Source organism: Lipotes vexillifer, unplaced genomic scaffold (genome assembly GCF_000442215.2).
Source record: "Lipotes vexillifer unplaced genomic scaffold, Lipotes_vexillifer_v1.1 scaffold811, whole genome shotgun sequence".
In the NCBI taxonomy this organism is placed as follows: domain Eukaryota; kingdom Metazoa; phylum Chordata; class Mammalia; order Artiodactyla; family Lipotidae; genus Lipotes; species Lipotes vexillifer.
The window spans coordinates 307,392-333,429 of record NW_006775554.1 but is presented as its reverse complement, the minus strand read 5'-3'; the positions used below and the strand labels follow the sequence as shown (position 1 = coordinate 333,429).

Genomic DNA, 26,038 nt, shown 5'->3' with positions numbered 1-26,038 from the left:
CTCTTTGGTTTTTCCTTTTTTTAAAAAAAAAAAAAAAAAAAAAAAGCCAACTCTCTTCAAATGCACAATCCCACCAACCACGTCACACATACACACAGAAATGGAGACTGTGAACAGAGGCAAAATCATCCTCGGTCTGGAACTCAATCTGATTCTGTTTCATGTCGGTAAGGTTCTTTTATTTTTCCCTCCATTTTATTTAAATCAATTGCTACTTTTCGCCTAATTCATTTTATTTTAAGCCCCTACAGATTAATTTATATTTTTATATTATATTTTATAATATAAAATATTTATATTTTAAGCCCCTACAGATTAATTTTTAAATGTATATATAACATTATGGAAATTGTCTAAGGTGATAAATTTTTTTTTCTCAGAGAAACAGGTAATAAAAGAATAGCTGAGAAAAAATTTCATATTAACACTGAAAATTTCCTTTGCTCTTATGCAGCTTTAGAGAAGAGCACCTCACCAAACAAAGGGTTGAAAATATTCATAAAATCACATGTTAGTAATCAACAATTCAGTTCCCATACAGGTGAACTCACTCTGCACTAAACAATACTAGAATATTTTTAAAGAACAGTGCTTCAGAAAAGCTGAATTTCTGTAAATTAAAGTACTTGTCATTTAAAAAAACAACTGCAATGGCTCCTTCCTTGAAGAATCGTCATCTCATAATATATGGATGCCTAACACCTGTTTTTTTCTCTATGCAAGAGTTTCCTACATCACAGTTCTTATAATCTCACCATAGTTCTAATAAATCTAATACTCTCAGATTTGCCCACAAAGTTTGGGTCATAGGGTAGGAAACGGAGCAAAAGCTCTTAAAATTATTTTTTTCTCATCTGTCAAGAAATATATTAAAATGCTAGCAGTGATTTTGGTGGGGGCGACGAAAGGACTATGGGTGATTTTTTTGCTTCTACTTTCAGTTATAGTCTTTTTTCCCCTAATACGTATATATTACTTTTAATATATTTTAACTAGTATTATTTTAAAGAAGAATTCTTATCTTTTAAAGATATATTTTGAAAGATGTGCAGATAAAATATCTGGAATTTGCCCTAAAATAACACAGGAGTGAAGGAGCAAGCAGGGAGAAGAGGTGAAACAACACTGGGCTGAAGTCAGGTGATGGCACTGAAGTTACTGTGCTGGTCGACTACTTCTGCATATGTTCGAAATTTTCCAAAAAGGCTTTTTTTAGAAAGTGTCAAAAAATTAATTTTCTATGTATTTTCTAGCTTGGTCTTCAAAAATAGTAATCTTTTTTTTCCCCCTCCACTAAGAAGATAAACTTTCAACCTTTTCAGAGGGTACTGTATTTAAAAAAAAAATCCTACAGAATGTGGGAGTTGTTAAAGAGAAATTTTTCAAGGAGTGGGGCTGCGGTGTGACATATCATCCAAACTTCCCTTTTTTCACTAAGATGTTGCTTCACGGCGTGGGGGAGGGGGCAGCAGTGTCCTCACAGTCTGCGCTCTCACAGGAAACCACTGCAACTGGTTTTCTCCCTTCTCAGGCAGTAGTCAGAAATGAGCAGAGATACGAAACTCCAAAGCTGCAAATATTTATTTTACCCTGGAGCACTAGCTCTCCAAGAAAAATGTTAAAAGGCAGCTTCCCTGTTAAAAACTCTATGTGACAGAGGACCTGACACTGGGACACTGCTGGTTAACTTTGTGGCTTGGTAGGCCCACTTCCATTTCAAGTTTCCATACATAATGATCACTATACCTCGTAAAGCGTTTCTTTACTTCTAAGGTGACTGAGTCTGGGTAGGAGACCTGTGCTTACAGTTATCAGACTTAGGAGTGAAGCTAAGTCCCTCGGCTGAAGAAGTAGGAAGGCTGGTCTTCTCCACGTGACTTTACCCTCTCATCTGGTTTACATTTATCAGGCTGCTAAAAAGCTCCCAGCTCATCTTCAATTGTACAAATACTAAAATTAAAACAGGGTGAGAACAGATCTGCATCACAGATACCATGATTCTAGTTTTAATTCTTCTGTTCTGGGTCAGGACCTATAACAAAAATGTTAGGTGACAAAAAGCTCGTCTGAAACTTCCATCAGACCACTTGGATTACTTTTCAATTTCGTTTACAGTAGCAAAGCACAAAGTCAGACAAATAACCACATGGAAACATATAACAAAGTCAGACTAAAAACATGCAAAAATTCCAATTTGTCTCAACCAATACTGCTTCACATAGAGCCTCCCCCTTGATCCCAAAAGGGCTGAGGGGAGGTCTTCCCATTTATAAACACCTGAGCCGCTTTCCAGCTTCACATGCCTGGGATTAGATAAAAGGCCAAAGTAGGGACCCAACCTCTATGACATGAAAGCAGCAGGACGTAGTGGAGAGAACACTGGACTGGATATCTAATCCCGGCCCTGCTAACACATTGCTGAGATGTCCACAATTATCTCTAAAATGGGCATATGACACTGCCCATTAATGGAATAATGGTGGCAGCAGAAATAGCTACCTTTTATTAAATACTTACTAAGACTTAGGTAAGTAAATACTCCTTATGCATACATGGCCTCACTTAAACCTCCCGCTAAACTCATGAGGTGCACAGTACTATCCCCATTTTGCCAATGAGGAAACAGACCAGAGAACTAGGAACTGGCAGAGCTAGGATCCGAACTAAAGTGTGTGCTCCACGAGCTACACTCTCATCAAATAGATGAAAGCTACAAGAGACTACAAAGCAATGTACAAGTGCCAGGAAGAAATCCAACTTGCTGGGCTGTGGCACAGCCAGCTCATTAGGCCTCTGCTCAGTAATCAAAGACACTGTAGGCTAAGCCAGGGCTACATTTTCCCAGATGTACATCTTGCCTTTTATAATGTTTCCCACTGGGACAACTAGACTCATAAAAGAACAATTGTAAATTGTCATGAATTCCTAGTAATCACAACTGCCACAAGGCCCCCCCCCCAAATCCCTACTGCCCATGTGCTCAATCAGTGGGCGTGACATTTGCATGAAGGGCTTTGATACCTATTACCACATTGAATACAACACTCCTGTGAGGCCAGGGGGTACGGATGAGGAAACGGGCCCTGAGAGAGTAAGTGATCTGCATAGGGAGGTCAGAGGAGAGCTTGTACGTACACCACAAGTGTACATGTGGACCCCGAACTTCTGACTCTGGATCTGCTGTCACCTCCGCTCATGATAATGCAGATTCCCAGGACCTCTCTGGGGCTGCCCTCAAGTACCAGACATCACTGCACAACAGCAGGCTGAGGTTAGGAAACTCGGAGAGTTAGGAAAAGTGAGGAATACCAGTGTCTACTTTTTTTTTTAAGTCTCAAATTTTTTTAATTGAAGTAAACTTGATGTACAATGTTATGTAAGTTACAGGTGTACAACCTCACAATTTTTAAAGGTTATACCCCATTTATAGTTATTATAAAATATTGGCACCAGTGTCTACTTTTACAGTCTTGTCTGTGCTGCGAGTGAGGGAAGAAAAAGAAAGCAATGGCTTTCAACGATTCTTCACCCCAAAATGTCAATAAAACGGAAGCACAAAGGGAGGTGAGAGGCCCACTAAACAGCCTCACCTGCTTCCTCCTGCAGGTGCCGTGGGCAACTGTACCGTCTCGGTGGTTCAACCACCTTCCCTTGAAGTGGACTACACTCAAAAGGCTGTGACCATGCAGTGCTCTTTCTCCACAGCGGGGTGCCCTGCAGAGCAACCAACAAGCCTGTGGTTTCGCTATGGCGCTCACCAGCCCGAGAACCTGTGCTTGGATGGATGCAGAGATGAGACAGACAAATTCACACTTGTGAATCTGGCACAAAACCAAGTTTCCCTCACTGTAAACAGGCTGGCTTTCAATGACAGTGCAATCTACATCTGTGGAATAGCCTTTCCCAGTTCAAAGGAACCGAGAGCTAAGCGGACGGGAGGAGGCACTGTGCTGGTGGTAAGAGGTTAGTCAAGTCTTTATTCCTGAACACTGCGTTCTGCTCTGCCCCCGAAATGCATCACAATACTTATATGCAGAGATTATGAGGTAAATTTGATAACTTAGTACCCGAGCCAGTGAAGAGTGTGACCTGCACACAAGCTAACATGAAGTCTGGGTTCAAGAACTCCTCTGACACCATCTCCCAGCCTCCGCAGACACAGAGTCAGGGCTATGTGGGTGCTATATTCTCTTTCCATGTCCAGACTTTACTGGCAAAGGCTGACCAACTATGTCCTCCTTTTGTATGTTACACTGATTGAAATGTGATGATTAACTGACAGCCTTGTCAGTATCTAGTCTGGTATTGCACCATCTAGAACAAAACACTGGAGAAGCGTAAGCGATCAATAAATTGGACCCAGAAAAAAAAAGCATCATGGAGAATAAACACAAATCTTAGGTGAAGCCACTGGGGGATCCCCGACCCTACCCCTTCTGCATAGATAATGAACAGAAAAAAGATCGGTGTGGCCCTGGCTTCTTGAGATTTACTAAAATCCATGACAATTTCCTCACGCAAGTGAGGACACGGAGCCTAGCTAAGTTCTATAAATTAAGAAATTTCAGAGGAAAAGCTTCACGTGATTCTGGGGGAAGGAAAAGAAGGGCAGCAACTCCGTGCTTTTTTTCAGACCTCTCGCCTTTAAAGAAACTCTGGTATTCTTTCTCCACAGCGGGGTGCCCTGCAGAGCAACCAACAAGCCTGTGGTTTCGCTATGGCGCTCACCAGCCCGAGAACCTGTGCTTGGATGGATGCAGAGATGAGACAGACAAATTCACACTTGTGAATCTGGCACAAAACCAAGTTTCCCTCACTGTAAACAGGCTGGCTTTCAATGACAGTGCAATCTACATCTGTGGAATAGCCTTTCCCAGTTCAAAGGAACCGAGAGCTAAGCGGACGGGAGGAGGCACTGTGCTGGTGGTAAGAGGTTAGTCAAGTCTTTATTCCTGAACACTGCGTTCTGCTCTGCCCCCGAAATGCATCACAATACTTATATGCAGAGATTATGAGGTAAATTTGATAACTTAGTACCCGAGCCAGTGAAGAGTGTGACCTGCACACAAGCTAACATGAAGTCTGGGTTCAAGAACTCCTCTGACACCATCTCCCAGCCTCCGCAGACACAGAGTCAGGGCTATGTGGGTGCTATATTCTCTTTCCATGTCCAGACTTTACTGGCAAAGGCTGACCAACTATGTCCTCCTTTTGTATGTTACACTGATTGAAATGTGATGATTAACTGACAGCCTTGTCAGTATCTAGTCTGGTATTGCACCATCTAGAACAAAACACTGGAGAAGCGTAAGCGATCAATAAATTGGACCCAGAAAAAAAAAGCATCATGGAGAATAAACACAAATCTTAGGTGAAGCCACTGGGGGATCCCCGACCCTACCCCTTCTGCATAGATAATGAACAGAAAAAAGATCGGTGTGGCCCTGGCTTCTTGAGATTTACTAAAATCCATGACAATTTCCTCACGCAAGTGAGGACACGGAGCCTAGCTAAGTTCTATAAATTAAGAAATTTCAGAGGAAAAGCTTCACGTGATTCTGGGGGAAGGAAAAGAAGGGCAGCAACTCCGTGCTTTTTTTCAGACCTCTCGCCTTTAAAGAAACTCTGGTATGGGCTTCCCTGGTGGCGCCGTGGTTGAGAATCTGCCTGCTAATGCAGGGGACACGGGTTCGAGCCCTGGTCTGGGAGGATCCCACATGCCGCGGAGCAACTAAGCCCGTGAGCCACAACTACTGAGCCTGCGCGTCTGGAGCCTGTGCTCCGCAACAAGAGAGGCCGCGATAGTGAGAGGCCCACGCACCGCGTTGAAGAGTGGCCCCTGCTTGTCAAAACTAGAGAAAACCCTCGCACAGAAACGAAGACCCAACACAGCAAAAATAAATAATAAAATTAATTAATAAACTCCTACCCCCCAACATCTTCTTTAAAAAAAAAAAAAAAGAAAGAAACTCTGGTATGATGAGCACTGAGATCATTAAAACGTAAACTCAAATTAACCAGCTTTTTGGTTTTAAAACAGGACTTTGAGGAGCCCAGATGGTCCTGTATTTTAACCCCTGCTTTGGTGCTCTAATGGCCTTCTGATATCCCACTGTCATTTAACCTTAGTTTATTCTCACCTGTAAGGTAAATTATAAATGCATTAATGCACATAAAGCACTTTTAATGGTGCCTGGTTCATAGCAAGTGCTCAATAAATATTAGCTATAGGTATTAAAACAAACACACAACAGCTTTGGAGATCTGTATATCTCACTGCATGCATCTGTCTTCTATAAAAAATATTAGACAAAAGAAAAATGGTTTGTAAAGAGATGAAGGTTTCAAACCTACAAGCTTATGTGAAGAAACATTCTTCTTGAGGAACAGGAATGAAAGTACCACTAAGATAGACATGGCAATTTCCTTTTCTACAGAGCTCCTAATTTCACACTTGAAACTTTTTAAGTTTTACAGATATGGTTGATTTGTTAGTTTCACAAGAAAAAAGTATGTTGTATAAACTGAGTTCACACGATAAGCATCTATGGGATATTTAGTTGAAAAGTACAAGTTATTCAGATAACAATTATAAATCTAAATGGATTTTGTATTTCAAATACTCAGGTACTTGAAGACATGGTGTGTTACTTCGTCACTACCTAGGGCACAGGACACTTCCTGCAAGGAGGGAGAAATTCAGAATGAGCAAACGGATTCAATAATTCCACTTCCAGAACTTTATTAGAAATAAGGGGCACATATAACAATGCCTGTCTTTTAAGCATGCAGTGAGCACTAAAATCTCAATGTACGGCCTTCTCAGGTTCTTAGAGAACTGCACTGTTCAGCTATGTGTACCAAACAGTTCAAGGTTATAAAGACGCATGGGAAAGTATCTTAACTCCATAAACAGACTCTTGGTGACACTTGTACATCATATCTACTAAAAGAAACTTTAAACACCCTTGAACAAACCCTTAATGTTTATCTAACTTTAAGCAAAACTTTATATAAAAAGTGGTTCTTAGCATTATGACAAGTAATTAATTGAATTTTTTTAAATTTTCAGTTTTAAACATGAATAACAGGTTGGGCATAATACATTTAAAGAACTAATGAACTGGCTTTAACTATATCATATACTTGAGTACTTTCTGAATCAAGAGACCCTGAATAAATTTTTATATGAATAGCCAAATAGAATAAGTTCATGTTTCACCTCTAACATGTAGTTTCAATTATACGTTATACATATATTTGCAATAATATGCTTCAATAGTGACTGTGGTTCTTTCTGTATCTGTAATTAACAAAGACACGAAGGCTCTTAGCAAGGAACTGCAGAGTCTCCTGACGGCCCTCTTATCACTGCTCTCTATCTACGTTACTGGTGGATGCGTGTACTTCATCGTCCTCACCAAAGTAAGTCAATTTCTTGCATTAGATGTCCCTATGGCCTTGAATATTATCATAAGGAAATAATTTCCGTCTCTCCACATGTTGGGAGCCTCAGAAATAGCTCATCTAATTAATATCTTCCTTTGCATTTGCAGGAAATACCACCTGCAGAAGAGGTCTGTAGAAGAAAGCAAAAATTTTCATCACTGAAATTATTAACCAGAGTACACAATTTACAGGGTTTTCTTTTTAAAACCCAGTAATATGGGAATAATAGACCCTTCTTTATAACCATCATACACATGCTACTTTCCGCTGGTTGGGGGAGGTATGAAAGGGCTAAGAACAATCTTTAAGAGCAAAAAGAAAGTTAAAAGAGATTAGAAACTGCCTTTAAATATCTTTAAAAGGCCTAAAGATTTTGAGAAAGACTATCTTCTGGTTATTCACATGCTACAAGAGGGGGTGTGTATATGTTCTGTTAGGATTACTATAAATCCTACAATCAGTTTGAGCTATTTTATTAATAAGGCATCTCAGAAATGACATGAAAATTATTAACTCTTACTGCATTACCATTTAAATATTAAGTTATATTAAGCTAGTTTAACCTTATTATGGTATGAGATCTCTGCCACAACTGTTTTGAGTACATAAAGTGTCTTATAAGACTCTCCTTTTCTTCTTGACAGTCAAAATCTAACACTCTAAGAAAGAAAGAAACAGAAGATTCACAAAAGGTACAGACCAATGCTTGTAAAATATCTTTCGATGTGGTTGTAACTACTTCAAATCCAAAATAATTTAAGAAACTCAGAACATCATCAAAAAACAACTTGCAACCACAGATACTGTTTCCTATTGTTGAGAAAAATGATAATCTCAAGTGGTAACATATGTGGTAAATTGATAGTTCTCAATCATAAATTCTACCTACTATACTCAAAATACAAGAGTTAACTGTAGGTATAGATGTGTTGGGCGGGGTAGTTTCTGAGACTGGTGGCAATAAAGAAAGAAAAGGCTCAGATGATGTGCAATAATCATTGCTTTTAGTCCTGAGAGAGATACATTTTTTTCTTATTTGTATTTATAGAAAAAGAGTGCTCGGCGTATTTTTCAGGAAATTGCTCAAGAACTATATACGAAGAGACACATGGAAACAAGCCAACAATCTGTAAGTGTAAAATATCAAAAAAGATATAAAGCATGTTTAACTAAAAAAAACTAAGCTGCCAACAACCTATCGATAATCAAGTTTTCCTTTACAAATGTCTGAAAGAGGATTTTCACAAAATGCATTTTTATATAGAACTTGCTTTGATAAATACATGACAAAGGTCATCTGATGCAATATTCAATAGACACCAGGCTGGCATCTTAGTGACATGAAATCTTTCAGAAACACATTGGATACAGGCAATGTTTTCAGTACAGACAAGGATGCTTTTGTGGGTTGAAAGCTACTTTGTACTGTATCTTGCATGCAGTAGTAAGCATTAAGTAGATGTTGCAAACATTTGTGGATCAAATTATATAGAAAACTTATTTGTTCACATTAAAAAAGATACAGCTAATAAAAATAAGAAATGAGGGGTTTTTTTTCAGTCTTTGGGGTTGTAGTCATAAGAAGAATACATCTATATTGACTACAATACATTCTGATAGTGTTTCTTTAAAGTCCTATATAAACAGGTTTTTCAAACAAGACATTTTTTTAGAGCCAGCAGAGCAGATGGTTTCCATGATGCATGATCAAACTGCTCAGATTTAAATTAAAATGTATACAAAATAATGAACTTATATACTAGGAAAGATATTTTCTTCTTAAACAGCAGCCATGAGGTCAAATGAAACAGAATTCTGATATGAGGTGTGGGGGTTTTTTTGCTTTGTTTTGTTTTTAATTTATTTATTTATTTATTTATTTTTGGCTGCGTGGGGTCTTTGTTGCTGCGCGTGGGCTTTCTCTAGCTGCCGCGAGCGGGGGCTACTCTTCGTGGCGATGCACGGGCTTCTCATTGGGTGGCTTCCCTTGTTGCAGAGCACGGGCTCTAGGCACACAGGCTTTAGTAGTTGCGGCACGCAGGCTCAGTATTTGTGGTTCGTGGGCTCTAGAGTGCAGGCTCAGTAGTTACGGCGCACAGGCTTAGTTGCTCCGCGACATGTGGGATCTCCCCAGACCAAGGCTCGAACCCGTGTCCACTGCATTGGCAGGCGGATTCTTGACCACTGTGCCACCAGGGAAGCCCCAAGGTGTGTTTTTTAAAATCCGATTTCTGAAAAGGATTTTCATCCAGGGAAGAATATCATCTACGTAGTCACTTCATCCTTCAATGTATATACAAATACATAAAGAAGTGGCCTAATTACCTAAGATGTCACTCTGAATAATTATAAATGCCTGTTAATACTCTTTTCTTATTGATGCTGGGGCATCTTTTTCAGCAAAGAGACCAAGTTAAATGGCCTGAAGACAGGCCTGGAAGTAGGAATTTTAAAGCTCTAAGCCAGGGCTTTGACAATGGCATCTGAACAAGAAAATTATTCTTCAGTTCCCATATCTTACTCCAAATAAAGGGGAAATGGTAACTGGACCTTTAAGGTTACTGGAAGGGTATTTAGGGCCCAGAATGCAAGATGGCACTGTAGTTTATATGTTGCTTGTAGTGTGGCGTTATTGGTTACATAACTTAAAATATGGCTTATTATTTACTATTGCAGCAGGAGAAAGACAACACTTATGAAAATAGAAGAGCACTTTCTAACTATGAAAGACCATAGAAATCTTCTGATGTTCAATTAAGTCACTGAAAATCCAACTCCAGAAGTTATGGAAGTATCAATGGACATACACTGATCAGGGTTTTTTAAAACACAATTTAAAGTAAACGGAAAAGTCAACTGGCTACAAGAAGAATGCCAGAGTATAAGGAAACTATTACTAAGAGTAATTATCACAATACTAAAACCCAACAAAATGCAACTGAAAAATACTTTCCTAATTCGCTAGGAGAATTCTAAGCAGTCAAACATCTTCAAAAACTTTCAATTATAGCATATATCCTATATTTGTTTCATTCAACATATGAGGTGCACCACATGATGACTGTTGCCCTGAAGATTTGAAGCCACACCGTGTGCCTCAGTCTTGCACGGAAGAACTGTCTTTACGGTGTGTAGAAGTGATGGGCCAATTAGACTAAGTTGGCAGGGAAGGAGGATGGAGGGAGGAAGGAGAGTGGCAAAATCTGAGTTAGAAAAAATCACCTTGAGAACTATTTTGTCACAAAAATTATTTCCTCTGGTACTGCAATGGGGCAATGGTATAGTGCACATTTTCCTACCAGGGTATGCAAAATAACTTACATCATGCTACCAACAAAAAGTGAGACCAGAATAGAATATAGAGTAAGAATACAATAACTAAAATACAGAAAATCCAAAGCAGAAGGTTCAGCCAGAAAAAACCTCAGAACAAATAAGCCACATCCGACTCTAGATGTCAGTCTCGTGCCAAACAACAGCACCAGGGAAGGATTTGGCAACGCACTGTTCCTGACAATATGCCCTTACTGCAATACTGATTTTTTTTCTCTTTTAATAAGTCTTTGTATTACACACACACAAACACACAAATATACATATGTGCACATACATACACACTTATACAAACCTACACTTTATACATAGCTGGGATCATACTAAGTATATAGTTTTGTATTGTCCATTGCAATGTTGATTTTTAACCAACTTAGGAGGGAAATGTTAGGTAAGGGACTGGGTATACAGCAAGGATGTTTATGGCACTCATTACCATCTCACTAAGAAAACATGTTACGAGAGGAAAACATAGGCAGAACACTCTATGACATAAATCACAGCAAGATCCTTCTTGACCCATCTCCTAGAGTAATGGAGATAAAAACAAAAATAAACAAATGGGACCTAATGAAACTTCAAAGCTTTTGCACAGCAAAGGAAACCATAAACAAGACCAAAAGACAGCCCTCAGAATGGGAGAAAATATTTGCAAATGAATCAACTGACAAAGGATTAATCTCTAAAATTTACAGGCAGCTCATGCAGCTCAATAACAAAAAAATAAACAACCCAATCCAAAAATGGGCAGAAGACCTAAATAGACATTTCTCCAAAGAAGATATACAGACTGCCAACAAACACATGAAAGAATGCTCAACATCATTAATCATTAGAGAAATGCAAATCAAAACTACAATGAGATATCATCTCACACCAGTCAGAATGGCCATCATCAAAAAATCTAGAAACAATAAATGCTGGAGAGGGTGTGGAGAAAAGGGAACACTCTTGCACTGCTGGTGGGAATGTGAATTGGTTCAGCCACTATGGAGAACAGTATGGAGGTTCCTTAAAAAACTACAAATAGAACTACCATATGACCCAGCAATCCCACTACTAGGTATATACCCTGAGGAAACCAGAATTCAGAAAGAGTCATGTACCAAAATGTTCATTGCAGCTCTATTTACAATAGCCCGGAGATGGAAACAACCTAAGTGCCCGTCGTCGGATGAATGGATAAAGAAGATGTGGCACATATATACAATGGAATATTACTCAGCCATAAAAAGAAACGAAATTGAGCTATTTGTAATGAGGTGGATAGATCTAGAGTCTGTCATACAGAGTGAAGTAAGTCAGAAAGAGAAGGACAAATACCGTATGCTAACACATATATATGGAATTTAAGAAAAAAAAATGTTATGAAGAACCTAGGGGTAAAACAGGAATAAAGACAGAGACCTACTGGAGAACAGACTTGAGGATATGGGGAGGGGGAAGGGTGAGGTGTGTTAGGGCAAAACCGGCTCAGTTCTTTGTGGCTGTCTGGAGGGGTGGGATAGGGAGGGTGGGAGGGAGGGAGACAAAGAGGGAAGAGATATGGGAACATATATATATGTATAACTGACTCACTCTGTTATAAAGCAGAAACTAACACACCATTGTAAAGCAATTATACCCCAATAAAGATGTTAAAAAAATAAAAATAAAAAATAAAATTTCCAAAAAAAAAAGAAAACATGTTACGAATTGTTCCCTGAAAGTTACTTCTGTGTAAAAAAAAAAATCTATTTAAAGTACCTACAAGTATATGTTCATTACTAAACATGAATTACAACCTATTATGTTTATTTCATTAAAGTGCTTCTCTTAAGCTGGTATAAAATGAGATGTATTCTTATTTTTAAAACCCAGATCAAATTTTAGAATATTTTAAGATCCCTTGAAAGCATTTTGTACTAATGGTTTAAATCAGTAATCTCTAACCTTTCTAATCACATGTGCCAGGAAAAATGGAAAGGGGAGAGAGGGGAGCACATAACCTCATTTTATTTGTGTGTAGGATGTATATACGTGTGAGTGCATGTGTGTGATTTATATAGTGTATGTGCATATACACTTATGTGTGTATATGTGTATACACAAAAACAGAAATTAAACAACGGGCATTAAAAGTAATATAAATAAAAATGTTAATATTTTCTTCCTATATCCCAAAATAAATTGTCTTGTGTACTCCCTCCACTTTGAGACCACTGGCCTGGCTGAAATAAATGAACTTCCAAACCAGATGGCAAAAAAGGTAAACCACTAACACCATCTAGGTGAATAGAAGAAGTGTCGGATTCGATCATTTCCTTTTCATTTCTGAGAATCATTACTTGGTACTTTCAGGGCTGAAAATATACTGTTCTTTGTGTAACTAACAAGGAAACAAAATCCCTAAGACAAATTCATATTTGATTCAGATTAAATCTTTGCCAATACAACCAAAGACTGTGTTTCAAAGATTTTTAAGCTATAATTTGGAATACACTTTTCCAAGTAGTTATATTCCCTGAGGTCATATATAAGCGCCTGATGTATATATAATATTCATTCTTTTATCCATCCATGCAGCCAACAATATTTACTGAGTGCTATACTATTATGCAGCCAAAGGCCTCTTTTGCATGCTATCCTTGGGTCTCGCTGAACTTGTCCTCGCCTGTGAACCCCACCTTGTTCACATCTTCATGCTTTTGCACATGCCATTCCCTCTGCCTGGTAAAATGCTCCACAGATACAAACAGGTCAAATGTCACCTACATGAAAACTTCCCTAGCAGTTAATGGATCTTTCCTTCTCTAAACCGATAGCACTTTGTCATGTTTCTTATCAGACTATCCTGCCATTGTCTGTTTACATCTTCTGAACTATTCTGTAAGTATTTTAAAACTAGAAGCACATGTCTCATTTCTTTTTATTTCTACTGCCTAGCACTGCCTGGTACATAGTAGGTTCTTAAATGCCTTTATATGAATGCAACTGAACGATGTTTCTATAGAGAAATATTTTTTCAGCATTTCAACTAAGATATGAAGCACACTTCACTCTCTAGCCATTGATCCTCACCCCTCTTCATAAGGACTGTTCACTGAATTCCTAACATTAATTTTCCTGCTATCTGAGTATCCAGAATTTTCACTGGAAAGGATTAAGCTATAGCTTTCTCTTTAGATTTATATTTCCCAAGACAATGCAAAGAAAATAATATTAAAACAACCTGAAGACGAAAATGGACAGACATGGTTCTAGTGTCTATACACCCTACCCTCTAGACAAGAGCACTTAAACCCACATACCAAAAGGTGTAAACGAGATTTTCAGAATATGTCATTTCTTTCTCTCTACTATATAAGACCTGAGAGAGTCTGAAGCCCTGGGCTAATAGGCATATAGTTAAGTGTCTGTGGAGTCAAGTCACATAAACCGATGGAAAAGGTACAGATTCTGAGACCAAGTTAAAATGCAAAAACATTGACAAATACTTCAAAGTGAAGAACTGTGAACAAATCTGATCAATGAAGCTACAAATAAAAGCAAAGTAATGGAATAGGATGGAATGAAAAAATCTAACATGTATCAAATATCAATACTGAGATAGACAAGGTTGGGCACTATCCTTTAAATTACGTTATTTAATCTTCACAACAAACCTCAAGGTAGGTATTAGCCCCATTTTTACAGATGAAACACTAAGCTTAATGAGAGGCTCAGGTAATAAGGGCTGACTCCTATTTCAAAACAGGTCAGCCCTCAAACCCCACGCTCTTTCAACAAAGCAGTCCGGCCAGAGTCTAGCTTATTTCTATTTAGACTGATGGGAACTTCAAGACTTAACATGTCTAATTTAATCTGAACAATGACCCTGAAAGAAAGTGAGAAAGTTGCCAATGGCTACCTCTCAAAACCCACAGGCTTAGCTGGTTTCACAGGAGAATTTTACCAAATTGCCAAAAGCAGATAACCATAATGCTATTTAAACTGTTCCAGAACATTAGAAAGAACTTAGAAATTATTTTCTAATTCCTAATTTCAAAACCAGCAGAACATTGATACCAAAACATGACAAAGATAACATCCTCCAAATAAAAGATCAGATCAGACCAACTATCATTTTTCAATAATATTAATGCTAATATTTTTATTCAGAGTTTTTGTAAATACAATCTAGTGGTGCATACAAGACTATTCTGCCTAAGCCCAGAGATGCAAGAGTAGATATGTATTAGAAAAGTACTATTAATTTAATAAGCCAATGGAGAAAAAACCCTATCTCTATAGATGTTGAAAACACAGGTGGCAAATTCAACATTGATTCCTGATTTTTTTTAAGCTCTTAATAAAATAGGATTTTAAAAAAATATGTATCTCAAGCCAAACAGCAATCTCAAGCCAAAAGACAGAATCATATTTAAAGTATTTTTTCATTAAGGTAAAAAACAAAGCAAAAATTTCCACCATTTTTTTCTTTAACATTTTCTGGAAATAACTACAAATTCACTTGCACCAAAAAAAAAAAGTCTAAAAATGAGAAGGAAGTATTAAAACCACCTGCAGATGCTATAACTGTATTAAAAAACCCCAAGAGAATCAATGCTGAAAACTATTGGACACACTAAAATAATCCAATAAGGTAAATGGTTACAAAACTGGTACACACACACACACAAAACAACTGCTTGTCTGTGTATGCATAATATCCACTCTAAAATATGATGGGAGAGCCATCTGAGACAACATGGATGAACTTGTAGGACATTATGCTAACTGAAATAAACTAGACACAGAAGAACAAATACTATATGATCACACTTATATGTGGAATTGAAACAGGTCAAACTTGCAGAACCAGAGGGAGCTGGGGGATGGGGGAAATAAGATGTTGGTCAGAGGATACAAACTTTCAGTTATAAGATGAAAAAGCTCTGGGGATCTAATGTACCGCCTGGTGACTACCGTTAATAATACTGAACTGTATACTTTAAATTTGCTAAAAGAATAGATCTTAAGTGTTCTCATCACACACACACACACACACACACACACACACACACACACAAGGTAACTATGTGAGGTAATGGATGTGCTAATTAACTTGATTGCAGCAATCATTTCACAATGTATACTGTATACTAAATCATCATGTTGAACACCTTAAATATAAAAAATGTTTGCCAATTATATAAAGCTGGGAAATTATTTTTTTAACCATGAAGGAAGAAAAATTCCTATTTATAATATCTCACACACACACCATTAGAATAAATCTAACAAAACTTGTGCAGGACATTTATGAAGAAAATTTTGTTACTAATGAACATAACTGAATAAATTGAAAGACATCCTATATTAGCTAAGAAGACTCAATACTCCCTAAATTAACAGATAAATATAGGGGAACTAGGCAAGTTGGTGCTAAAGTTGATCTGTTAAATAAATAAGCCAAGAAAAATCTAAGAGAAACTGATTAAGGAAGACTAGTGCTATGATACTTACAAGTATGATAAAGTTACAGTAATTAAAGTATTTTGGTATTGGCACACATATAGAAGGATAAACCTTAAGAGAACAGAACCAAACACATTATAGGACTTTAGTCTATGATTTAGGTGGCATTTCAAAGCATTGGGGAAAAGATGGTTACTCAATAAATGGTGTTAGGATCACAGTGTAGCTGTTTGGAAAACTCACTCTTTAACAAGCAGTTCCACTCCTAGAAATGTATCATCCAGATAACCATAAACCTTACTTCCTTCAGCCTTTTCCCTTCATCACCCTCTAAGAGAGGCCCTTCCCTGAGCACACTCTTTAAAATTATAGCGCCCAAACCCAACCCCCAATTCCAAGAAGCCCCTGTTTTGCTTTTATTGTTTATTTTTCTCCATAACATTTATCACCAACAACATGCCATTTGTTTACGGTCTGTCTTCCTCATTAGAACATAAGCTCCATGAGGACAAGGATATTTGTATGTTTTTTGCTCATTTATCTCCAGCATCACTCATAAACACTTTTTAAATGATAAAGATATTCTGTGGCATAAGAGTATCCCTTCCACTTTCACTGCAAGCTCAGTCTCACAGTGTAAATATGCTCAGGGCAGACTCGCTCCCCAGACCTGCATCACAATTGTCCTAACCTGCCTGCCAGTTGCTGGTTGGTCAGGGCATGTGCCCCCATCCTTACCGATGGGAAAAAGTGTGATGTGCCAGGGAGATTTCTGGAAAAGGTTTCCATCACTTTAGAAAAAAAAAAAAAAGTATGGGAGAAAATGCCTCTTTCTTTCCAAGACTCTGTCATGCCTACACATGATGCTTGGCGCTGCATCAGCCATTTTGTAATTGCGAGGGGAATGTCAACACACTGAAGATGAAGAAATGAAAGCAAGTTCTGAACTTCAGTGGACACTTTCATCACTGAATTAACCAACCTTGAAATCACTTTTCTAAAATAAACTCTTAATTTTTAAAAGCTACTTTTAGTTGCTCCTTCTGTTTCTTGAAGCAGAAAACATCCTGATACCTACTTAGACGTGTGCAAAAGACTTGCCTAAGAATGTTCATTTCACTTGTAAATATTTATAAAGCAAACTGCTGGTATCTAAAAGTAATAACTCAACAGAGGCCTCCTCTAGTAAAGTTACCAAATGCCCAGCAGTGTGCTGGTAAAGGTTTACCAATCAGGTAGGAGAAGGGAGAGACTATTTGTAGAGTTTGCCAATTTCCATGGTGTAAGTACTCCCATTGAGGTCAATTTCAATAATGGAGTTTAACAACGCCTTCACTAAATTCCTGCCAAGATAACAATCAGCTCTCCTGAGCCAGTAAAACCAGCTCCAGCACACCACTGCTTACACATAGACAAGGATGTAGATACTTACGCACTAGTAAGGAATAATTTCCTAGACATACTTAAGAGGAAAAGGGCAATGAAACTATTTATAATGAGCTTTAATTATAGAATCAATTTTTTCATGTTCACACATATTTGCATAGACTATCTTTAGAAAACTATTCAAGAAACCTGAACAAGAGGGGATAAGAAACCTCATTTCATACTCTCTTGCAAGCTGCTTGAACTCTTTTTTACCATGAATTACCTTTTCATAAAAATTACAATTTTGAAAAATTAAACATAACTAAATTTTCATTTTTGCAAAATAAGTCTCCTTTTCTTGATTACATACTTTGCCCCTTTATGATGCTTAAAACAGTTCTCACTAGGTTTAATGACCCCCAACCAGAATTGGGTCAGTAAACCAAACAAACTGAAATTACAAAGATACATTTTGCATTTTTTTCCCTAAATTAACCTAAGCAACAAAATTGCTGCGGTTCAACTTCAAGACAAATCAAAAAAAGTACACAAGTAATCATTTCATCTACAACTGCTTTTGTTAAAAAATAAATTGAGCCAAGTGTGAAAAGTACACTCACATATCCTTAAACCAGCCCCATATACATGAACTCACAGCAAGATCACTTTGCACCTCCTGGGTCTTCACACAGTGTCACATGGAAATCATCAGGATCTAATTAGTGACTTAGAGAAAGGAAGCAATAATAGAGTGCCACAAGCGGTCTACAAAACTTATAGGTCACTAAAGGTCACCCACAGCAACAAGGCTCCACTGCTCACTTTGCTGTGTATCACACACCAGACTCCTTGGATTCAACAGGCAACTGTGCAACCACAATCAAGGAGCTTGTTTTCAGGCCTTACTAGAGACTGCCCTCTTGTCCAGTTTAACTTCTTTTCAATGTTTAGTGTCAGAAACACAAGGAGGGCTTCCCTGGTGGCGCAGTGGTTGAGAGTCCGCCTGCCGATGCAGGGGACACGGGTTCGTACCCCGGTCCGGGAAGATCCCACATGCCGCGGAGCGGTTGGGCCCGTGAGCCATGGCCGCTGAGCCTGCGCGTCCGGAGCCTGTGCTCCGCCAATGGGAGAGGCCACAACAGGGAGGGGCCCCCAAACCAAAAAAAAAAAAAAAAAAAAAAAAAAAAAACAAGGAAATACAATTCATGGTTAGATTGATGTTTTTCCCTTGCTCTTCCACCTCCTGCTATGTCAGGAAGTAGCATTAAAGTTCCATCGTGTGGTTGCGCAACAGGACACAGGAAGCCTGGACCTTACAACCTGATGACTAGTGACTGCAATGCAGTGAGATGGAGCCGAGGTTTAGTTACACAGGGAACAGCACTGAAACAAGGTTAGGCTGCTAAATTATCAAGGACAACATTTACCAGGTTTTCCCCTATACAACACGTATATGCGCTATATGGGCACTCACATATTAAAGCAGTCTTTTTCTTTACCATGACAAAAGGATTCAACACAGGAATGGAGAAGTTAGATGGGGGAGGAGACATCTATTCTATCTATTCTCCTTCCCACCCTCCTATGTCTGAAGAATTCTCCATTTTCCCCACCATCAACACAAACCTAAAACCATTTGGCAAATGTTAAGACAAGCATGATATCAGAAGGGACTAAGACCTGAGGGAGAAAAAATAAGAAGAAAAGAAGGAGCAAGTGAATGGCAACACAAATCCACAGTTATAAGCAAACTTCAGTGTTATTCCTTAAGACACAGATTTTCACAGGTATTTGATAATTACGATGCTTACGAAATACTAATGGATTTCTTAAAAATGTCTACAAGCTCTTACAGTTTTTGAACCCAAAGCTGAACAAGGCAGTGAAAGAGAAAAAGACTTTAAAATATTAACATGTATTACTTATATAATAAATAATTTTTACATTACTGTACAATAACATGAAAATTCAAAAGAGGTTTAAAGTCATAACTTTCGACATGATCTAAAATGCAAACCACATAAGCGAAAACCAAGTATGAATGAATGTCTCTGGCCAAAAGTAAATGTGAAGCAATATGAAATCAAACCATTTCTTCTGAGATATTCTTCATTCAGTGTTGCTGAAGAGCAAGACCATGCAATCAAAAAACCAAACGTCAAAGAAATGATACATGCTGGGACACAAATGGTCTTCAAAAGGAAAAAATGGATAACAACAGCATTTATCATTATAATAAGAGTCTGGGACAAGAGATGTAAAATATGAAACAGCTGTAACATTTGGCAGGTATATTCAGGTAGATTAAAAGGCATCATTTATTGCTTGACTCAGCTCATAAGCTAATAAATTAGTGGTTAAGGCTCCATTTAAAAGCATTTTAGGCTTTCAATCTTGAGCAGGCAGATCCATCTGAGTATTAATTCTTACCACTGCAAAGGGAGTACTAGAGTTCTATAAAATCCACATTAAGACGAACATTAACCAAGGTGGTATTTTACATGGGTTAACTGTACTCTGTTAAATTCCAGGCTATTCTGAGAAATACCAGTCCATGTTTAATTGTGCACAGCACAGAATCACAAATACCAATAAGCACCAGTTCTGGATAACAGGCTGGTAAGTGGGTGACCACACTTACCGTTTTCCACATAGGGATGAAAAGGTAAGACCAGAGCAAGGATGCCCCTGCCTCTAGTTGGCTCCAAGACACTTCTGATATCTTTTAACAAAGTCAGGGGCTGATCACAGCGGTCCAGCAAATTCAAGCAGCTGATGACATCATACTGGAACCCTGTATTCTGCCATTCATTTATACCAAGTACTCTGGAAAAATCAGAAAGATACAAACCCTCTTAAAGACATCTTTAAAAATACTTAGATTCCAGTAAAGACTTTAATTTTGTCTTCTAAATCAAAATAAGTTCAAAAATCTTCAGTTATAATTTATATTTGCAATAATAAAATGGCCATACAAAAGTAAACAACCATATTTCTTTAAATTTAGCAATTCTCCTATTTCCAAATCTCAAAACATGCAAAATTTCCTTTATAAGGACTAGTATGTTTAATAACTATGAAGATATAAGATGATAAAAATGGTTATGAAACTGGGGCATCCAATTCTTGAACATCAGTTAATGAACAAAGAATCCTACTTTTACATTCACTGGAATGTAATCATAGAATACATCATATATTCATGTTTTCTATTCCTAGGGTCCCTCCTATTTTTAAGAATGGCTAGGAGTGGTATAAGATAATTTCCATTTACGTCTTTTGAGCACATCTCTATTCCCAGGAGAGAGATACTATTTCATACTCTAGAATCTTCATATCTAAATAACTATATAGAAAAAGATAAAGCACAGGACATCCTATTAAAACAGTAAGTGAAGAACATAGTTAACACACCACTCTCAGCCCTCAGTATCTCATGAACACACAATCAGTCTCTCCCTCCCTCTCTCTCCTCCCTGTCTTCTCTCGCCCGAAGAACATTTCTAGTCCTTTACAGTGTTTTACTCACAGGGAGGAGGAGACCTTCTATCAAGAGGCTTTGTTGGCCACACCATTAAGGCAATTCTATAAATTACTCACTCCTGCTTGGTTATACCAATCAGAATGTGGTAGGTGAGGCATATTATGATAGAGACAGGAGGAAAAGGAAACAGGAAAAAGGACCTTTGGTAAACAAGTCTTTGATCACGCTCAGCAGATAGAGATATCTTAGAAAATTCTAGAAGCATAATGAGGACTGTTGAGGAAAACTCATAGTATAATGACATTTTGGAGCATTTTTGTATAGCAGAATAAAAAGAAACACTAACTGCTCAGGTGCATCTTCTTCTCAATCTAGATTTTTTTATTTTTATTTTTTATTTTATTTTATTTTTTTGCGGTACGCGGGCCTCTCACTGTTGTGGCCTCTCCCGTTGCGGAGCACAGGCTCCGGACGCTCAGGCTCAGCGGCCATGGCTCACGGGCCCAGCTGCTCCGCGGCATGTGGGATCTTCCCGGACCGGGGCACGAACCCGTGTCCCCTGCATCGGCAGGCGGACTCTCAACCACTGCGCCACCAGGGAAGCCCTCAATCTAGATGTTTTTAAAAACTAAAGCCTCCTCCAAAACAAAACTGACAAACTTCAAGGAGCTAGTCAGATTTCTTTGTTGCTTGAAATTAGAGCATTAGAGCTCCAAAATCACTTTGTTGTACCGAAATTGTGACTGCAATGATGATTTTAGGAGCTGTATTTAGCTCATTTAAACTAGAGAGAAGACTCTACTTTCAGGATAAAAATGTCATCAATTCCCATTTTAAAAGCGGAAATGAACAATTAAAAAGAAAGACTATTTATATATTAATACCTTAGCCAAACAGCCAATTTAAATTCATAAACTTGTAAAAGACAAATTATATATTTGATTTAAAAAAACAAAACAAAAAAAATTTAGGCCTGATCTAAAACGAAGCAGAACCCAACATCATCAGCATGTTTTAATCTAAAATAATTTGGGCTTCCCTTGTGGTACAGTGGTTAAGAATCCGCCTGCCAATGCAGGGGACATGGGTTCGAGCCCTGGTTCGGGAAGATCCCACATGCCGCAGAGCAGCTGGGCCTGTGCGTCACGGCTGCTGGGCCTGCGCTCTGGAGCCGGCGAGGCACAACTACTGAAGCCCGAGCACCTAGAGCCCGTGCCCCGCAGCGGGAGAAACCACCGCAATGAGAGGCCAGCGCACCACAATGGGGAGGGGCCCCTGCTCACCACAAGTGGAGAGGAGCCGCGCGCATCAGCGAAGACCCAATGCAGCCAAAAATAAATAATAAATCAATTTATTTTTAAAAATATCTAGAATAATCTAACTAAACCCATCTCAGAATTATTTGAGGATAGGTAGTTTCCATGTTGGTAATTTTGAAAGACAGAAACACATCCTCATAACAGAAAATTATAGCCTTAATACCAGGACAGTTAAAACTATACCTATAGAGGTCCAACTTCATCTTTACTTCTGTTTTGTGATTTCTACTTGTAAACTCAGTTCCACTGATGAAGACAAATTTATCAGCCCCACTCAAACTGCATATTAGCCCAGGAATCCTAACAAGTTGTTAGAATCTTCCTCTTCTTATGAGAAAAATGAAAGAAGTGACTTGTCCAAGGTCACACTGTAAATCTCTAGCAGAATAGAAATTACAACTTGGAAACTCTCCTAGTATGTTATTCAGGTCAATGAACCTGCTCTCTCCATATAAGGTGAGAAAGAACCTAACAATCAGTCCTTGAACAAATGCTTCCAGGGTGGTGGGTTGAGAGTGAATGGCCATCCCTTCAGTCTCCAGTATCTTTTTGTTAAAGAAGAAAAGAGGATATGAACACGAGAAATAGAATTAACCACAATATTTTCTTTTCCTTTCAAGAAAGATCCCTATAGATCAAGATAACCTATAGATAATGGATTAAAGTCAAGCATCTTTCTAATTTACATTAAAGATCTTTGTTCTCTAGTGTCAAAAATGTATACGCAACTCCTCCTGAACTACCCACACGTGAACTGCCCATGCGGACTTAATTCCAAACCCGTCCACGTTGCCAGTCCGCATCTTGCCACACACTTGTTTCCTCCACTATCTACAAACCACCATTCAGATCATGTCAACAGATTTTCACGTTAACTTTTGTAAAGCAGACTGAGGAAGGTAACCATGCTGCCAAAATTTTCTTCCTGCCAAACAACAGTTTTTATTTATTGTCATTTGAATTGTGGAATTGTTCATTAGTACACACAATCAAAAAGTAATTGTATAATCCCTTCCTAAATGTCTATGGCTCTTCCAAAACAGCATTTCTAACCCTAGAAGAAAGGCGTCCGTTCAGGGGGTTATTATTTTCAAGAAAGTGAGTTAAGTAATAGTTTACCTTCTGGGGGATTTAAAATACATTTTCCTTAGAGAAGTAACAAAGCAATCAGTATTTTGATAAATCCTAAATAAAAAACAAAATACCAGAAATGTAGAGAAATGTTATTGTTTTGTTTTAAAAATCAAAGCCACATCCTTAAATTTTACAATCAGATTTTCTGGCATAAACAATAATATCTTGCAAAACAGAGGGAACACCTGGCCATTTTCTGTTTTATGCGATTATTTCAAAAACGACATCCAGAACCTTTATTAAAAAGCCAGTTTTTCATGAGCCCAGATATTGAAGAGAAACAAAAAACAGCTACCTCCCAAAAAGAAGCCAAAAAAAAACCATGGAAGCTAAAAGTCTGCCCTGCCATCATGGATTAGGTGAACCCTAAACTTAGTAAGATACTACTTGCCCATTAAAATGTCAAACTGTACCAAAAGTTGCCACTTTTGTGAATACGTTTCTATTTCATACTAATAATATTATGAAGGGAGTGTCAACCAGTATAAATTCCCTATCTAGGTCAAACTGCAAACAGATTTCGGCATATGAACTATTTATTAGGGAAAAAAAATAAGTTGTTTTGTTTTGTTTTGGCCGCTCCACGCAGCTTACGGAATCTTAGTTCCCCGACCAGGGACTGAACCTGGGCCACGGCAGTGAAAGTGCCGAGTCCTAAGCACTGGACTGCCAGGGAATTCCCAATAACTAAGTATTTTTTATATGATGTACAAGTTTATCAGGTAACATAACATGTAAAGTCTACATATATTGAATCACTAATTCAAACATCTGAAGTCTCACTGAAAATTCCTTTTGGGCACTTAGTCTCAGAAGGGTTTGAATGTCAGGCAAACAAGCAAGGCCATGGCCCAGGGTAGGTGGGCCTCCTTCCATATAAATCCCTTTAAATACCCATTTACAGTAATCTTCCCTTCCCCTCCTTCCTACTTGGTCTTCTCTTCCCCAGGCTAAAAAACGTCCATGTTTTGCCAAAATTTAAATCTAATCCTGCTCCAAGAGCTATGCTAATGCTCTGTCTCTAGGGTTAGTCTGTTCCTAAGATAGTCTCCTACTTAGGAACTTAGGTGGGTAGGAAAGTGAGGGAGTACATAATTTTCTCCTTTCTTTCTAAGCCTAAGCCCAGCTTCAAAAATATCAGAGGAGGAGGCAGGCTCTACCTCCACCTCCCCCATTCCATACTCAGCACCGTCTTCTCCCATTCAACAGAATCCATACTGAATTAAGAATAACCTTCTTCCTAAGTCTCTCAAGCAGCAGATGGTCTAAAAACCAAGATTTGACACTTCACATCCATTTGGATAGATATTATCAGAAAAACAGAAAACAACAAGTATTGGTGAAGATGTAGAGAAACTGGAACACTTGTGCATTGCAAGTGGGATGTAAAATGGTGCAGCTGCTGTGGGAAAGGTAGGGCAATGCATCAAAAAATTAAACACAGACTTACCATTTGATCCAGCAATTCCACTTACGGGTATATACCCAAAAGAAGGGAAAGCAGTGACTCAAACAGATATCTGTACACCCATGTTCACAGCAGCATTATTCACAATAGCTAAAAGGCAGAAGCAACCCAAGTGTCCATCGACAAATGAATGGATAAACAAAATGTGGCATATACATACAATGGAGTATTATCCAGCCTTAAAAAGAAAGGAGATTTTGACATATGCTACCACGTGGATGAACCTTAAAGACATTATGCTAAATGAAACAAGCCCATCACAGAAGGACAAATATTGTACAATTCCTCTTATTCGAGGTTCCTAGAATAGTCAAATTCACAAAGACAGCAAGTGGAATGGTGGCTGCCAGGAGCCAGGGGGACAGAGGACTAGGGAATCAGTGTTTAATGGGTACAAAGTTTTAGTTGGGAAAGATAAAAAGGTTCTGGAGATGAATGGTGATGATGGTTACACCACAATGCAAATATACTTAATACTACTGAACTGTACACTTAAAAATGGTTAAAGTGGTAAATTTTATGTTACATATTTTTACCACAATTTTTAAAAAGTTTTTTTTAATTAAAAAAAATAAACAAACAAAAAAACAAGATTTGAGAATGCCAGATTCAAATTAGGGAACAAGTCCCTACATCTGATCTCTCTTCTCCAAGCTGTCTCTCACCGACCCTTTTCCTTCCTACAGTGCCAAAACCTCTAGTTCAGAAGAATACTGCCAAGGAGAGATGATTTCTCTCTCAATTTCCACTTACTTGTACAGTTGACCCTTGAACAATGCAGGTTTGAACTGCCTGGGTCCACTTATACACTGCCCATATTTTTCAAAGGTAAATACTACAATATTACACAGTCCATGGTTGGTTAAATCCGCAGATGTGCAGGAACTGCAGATACAGAGGGCTGACTATAATTATACGTGAATTAACCCCTGCATTGTTCAAGAGTCAACTGTAATATGGAAAGATTTTTTTTTAATTCCTCATGATGGAAATTGTTTCTGATTTATATTCTTTAAATAATATAATCTCAAGAAGAAATACATC

The 26,038-nt window shown here is 38.2% G+C and overlaps 2 protein-coding genes across 3 annotated transcripts in view; one reads left to right on the top strand and one right to left on the bottom strand.

Annotated features, from left to right (window-relative positions):
* The window catches only part of METTL9 (methyltransferase 9, His-X-His N1(pi)-histidine), a 44,759-nt gene that overhangs the window by 2,333 nt on the left and 16,388 nt on the right, over positions 1–26,038 (bottom strand). For both annotated transcript variants that reach the window (XM_007449973.1, XM_007449974.1), the window contains exon 4: positions 20,231–20,415. In XM_007449973.1, the coding sequence (XP_007450035.1) occupies positions 20,231–20,415 (185 nt within the window). The remainder of the gene's footprint in view (positions 1–20,230; positions 20,416–26,038) is intronic.
* On the top strand, positions 101–10,185 carry IGSF6 (immunoglobulin superfamily member 6). The gene is made up of 6 exons (XM_007449972.1): positions 101–167; positions 3,607–3,963; positions 7,319–7,425; positions 8,094–8,141; positions 8,498–8,578; positions 10,129–10,185. Exons 1-6 carry the CDS (start codon positions 101–103, stop codon positions 10,183–10,185), a joined length of 717 nt encoding a protein of 238 aa, XP_007450034.1.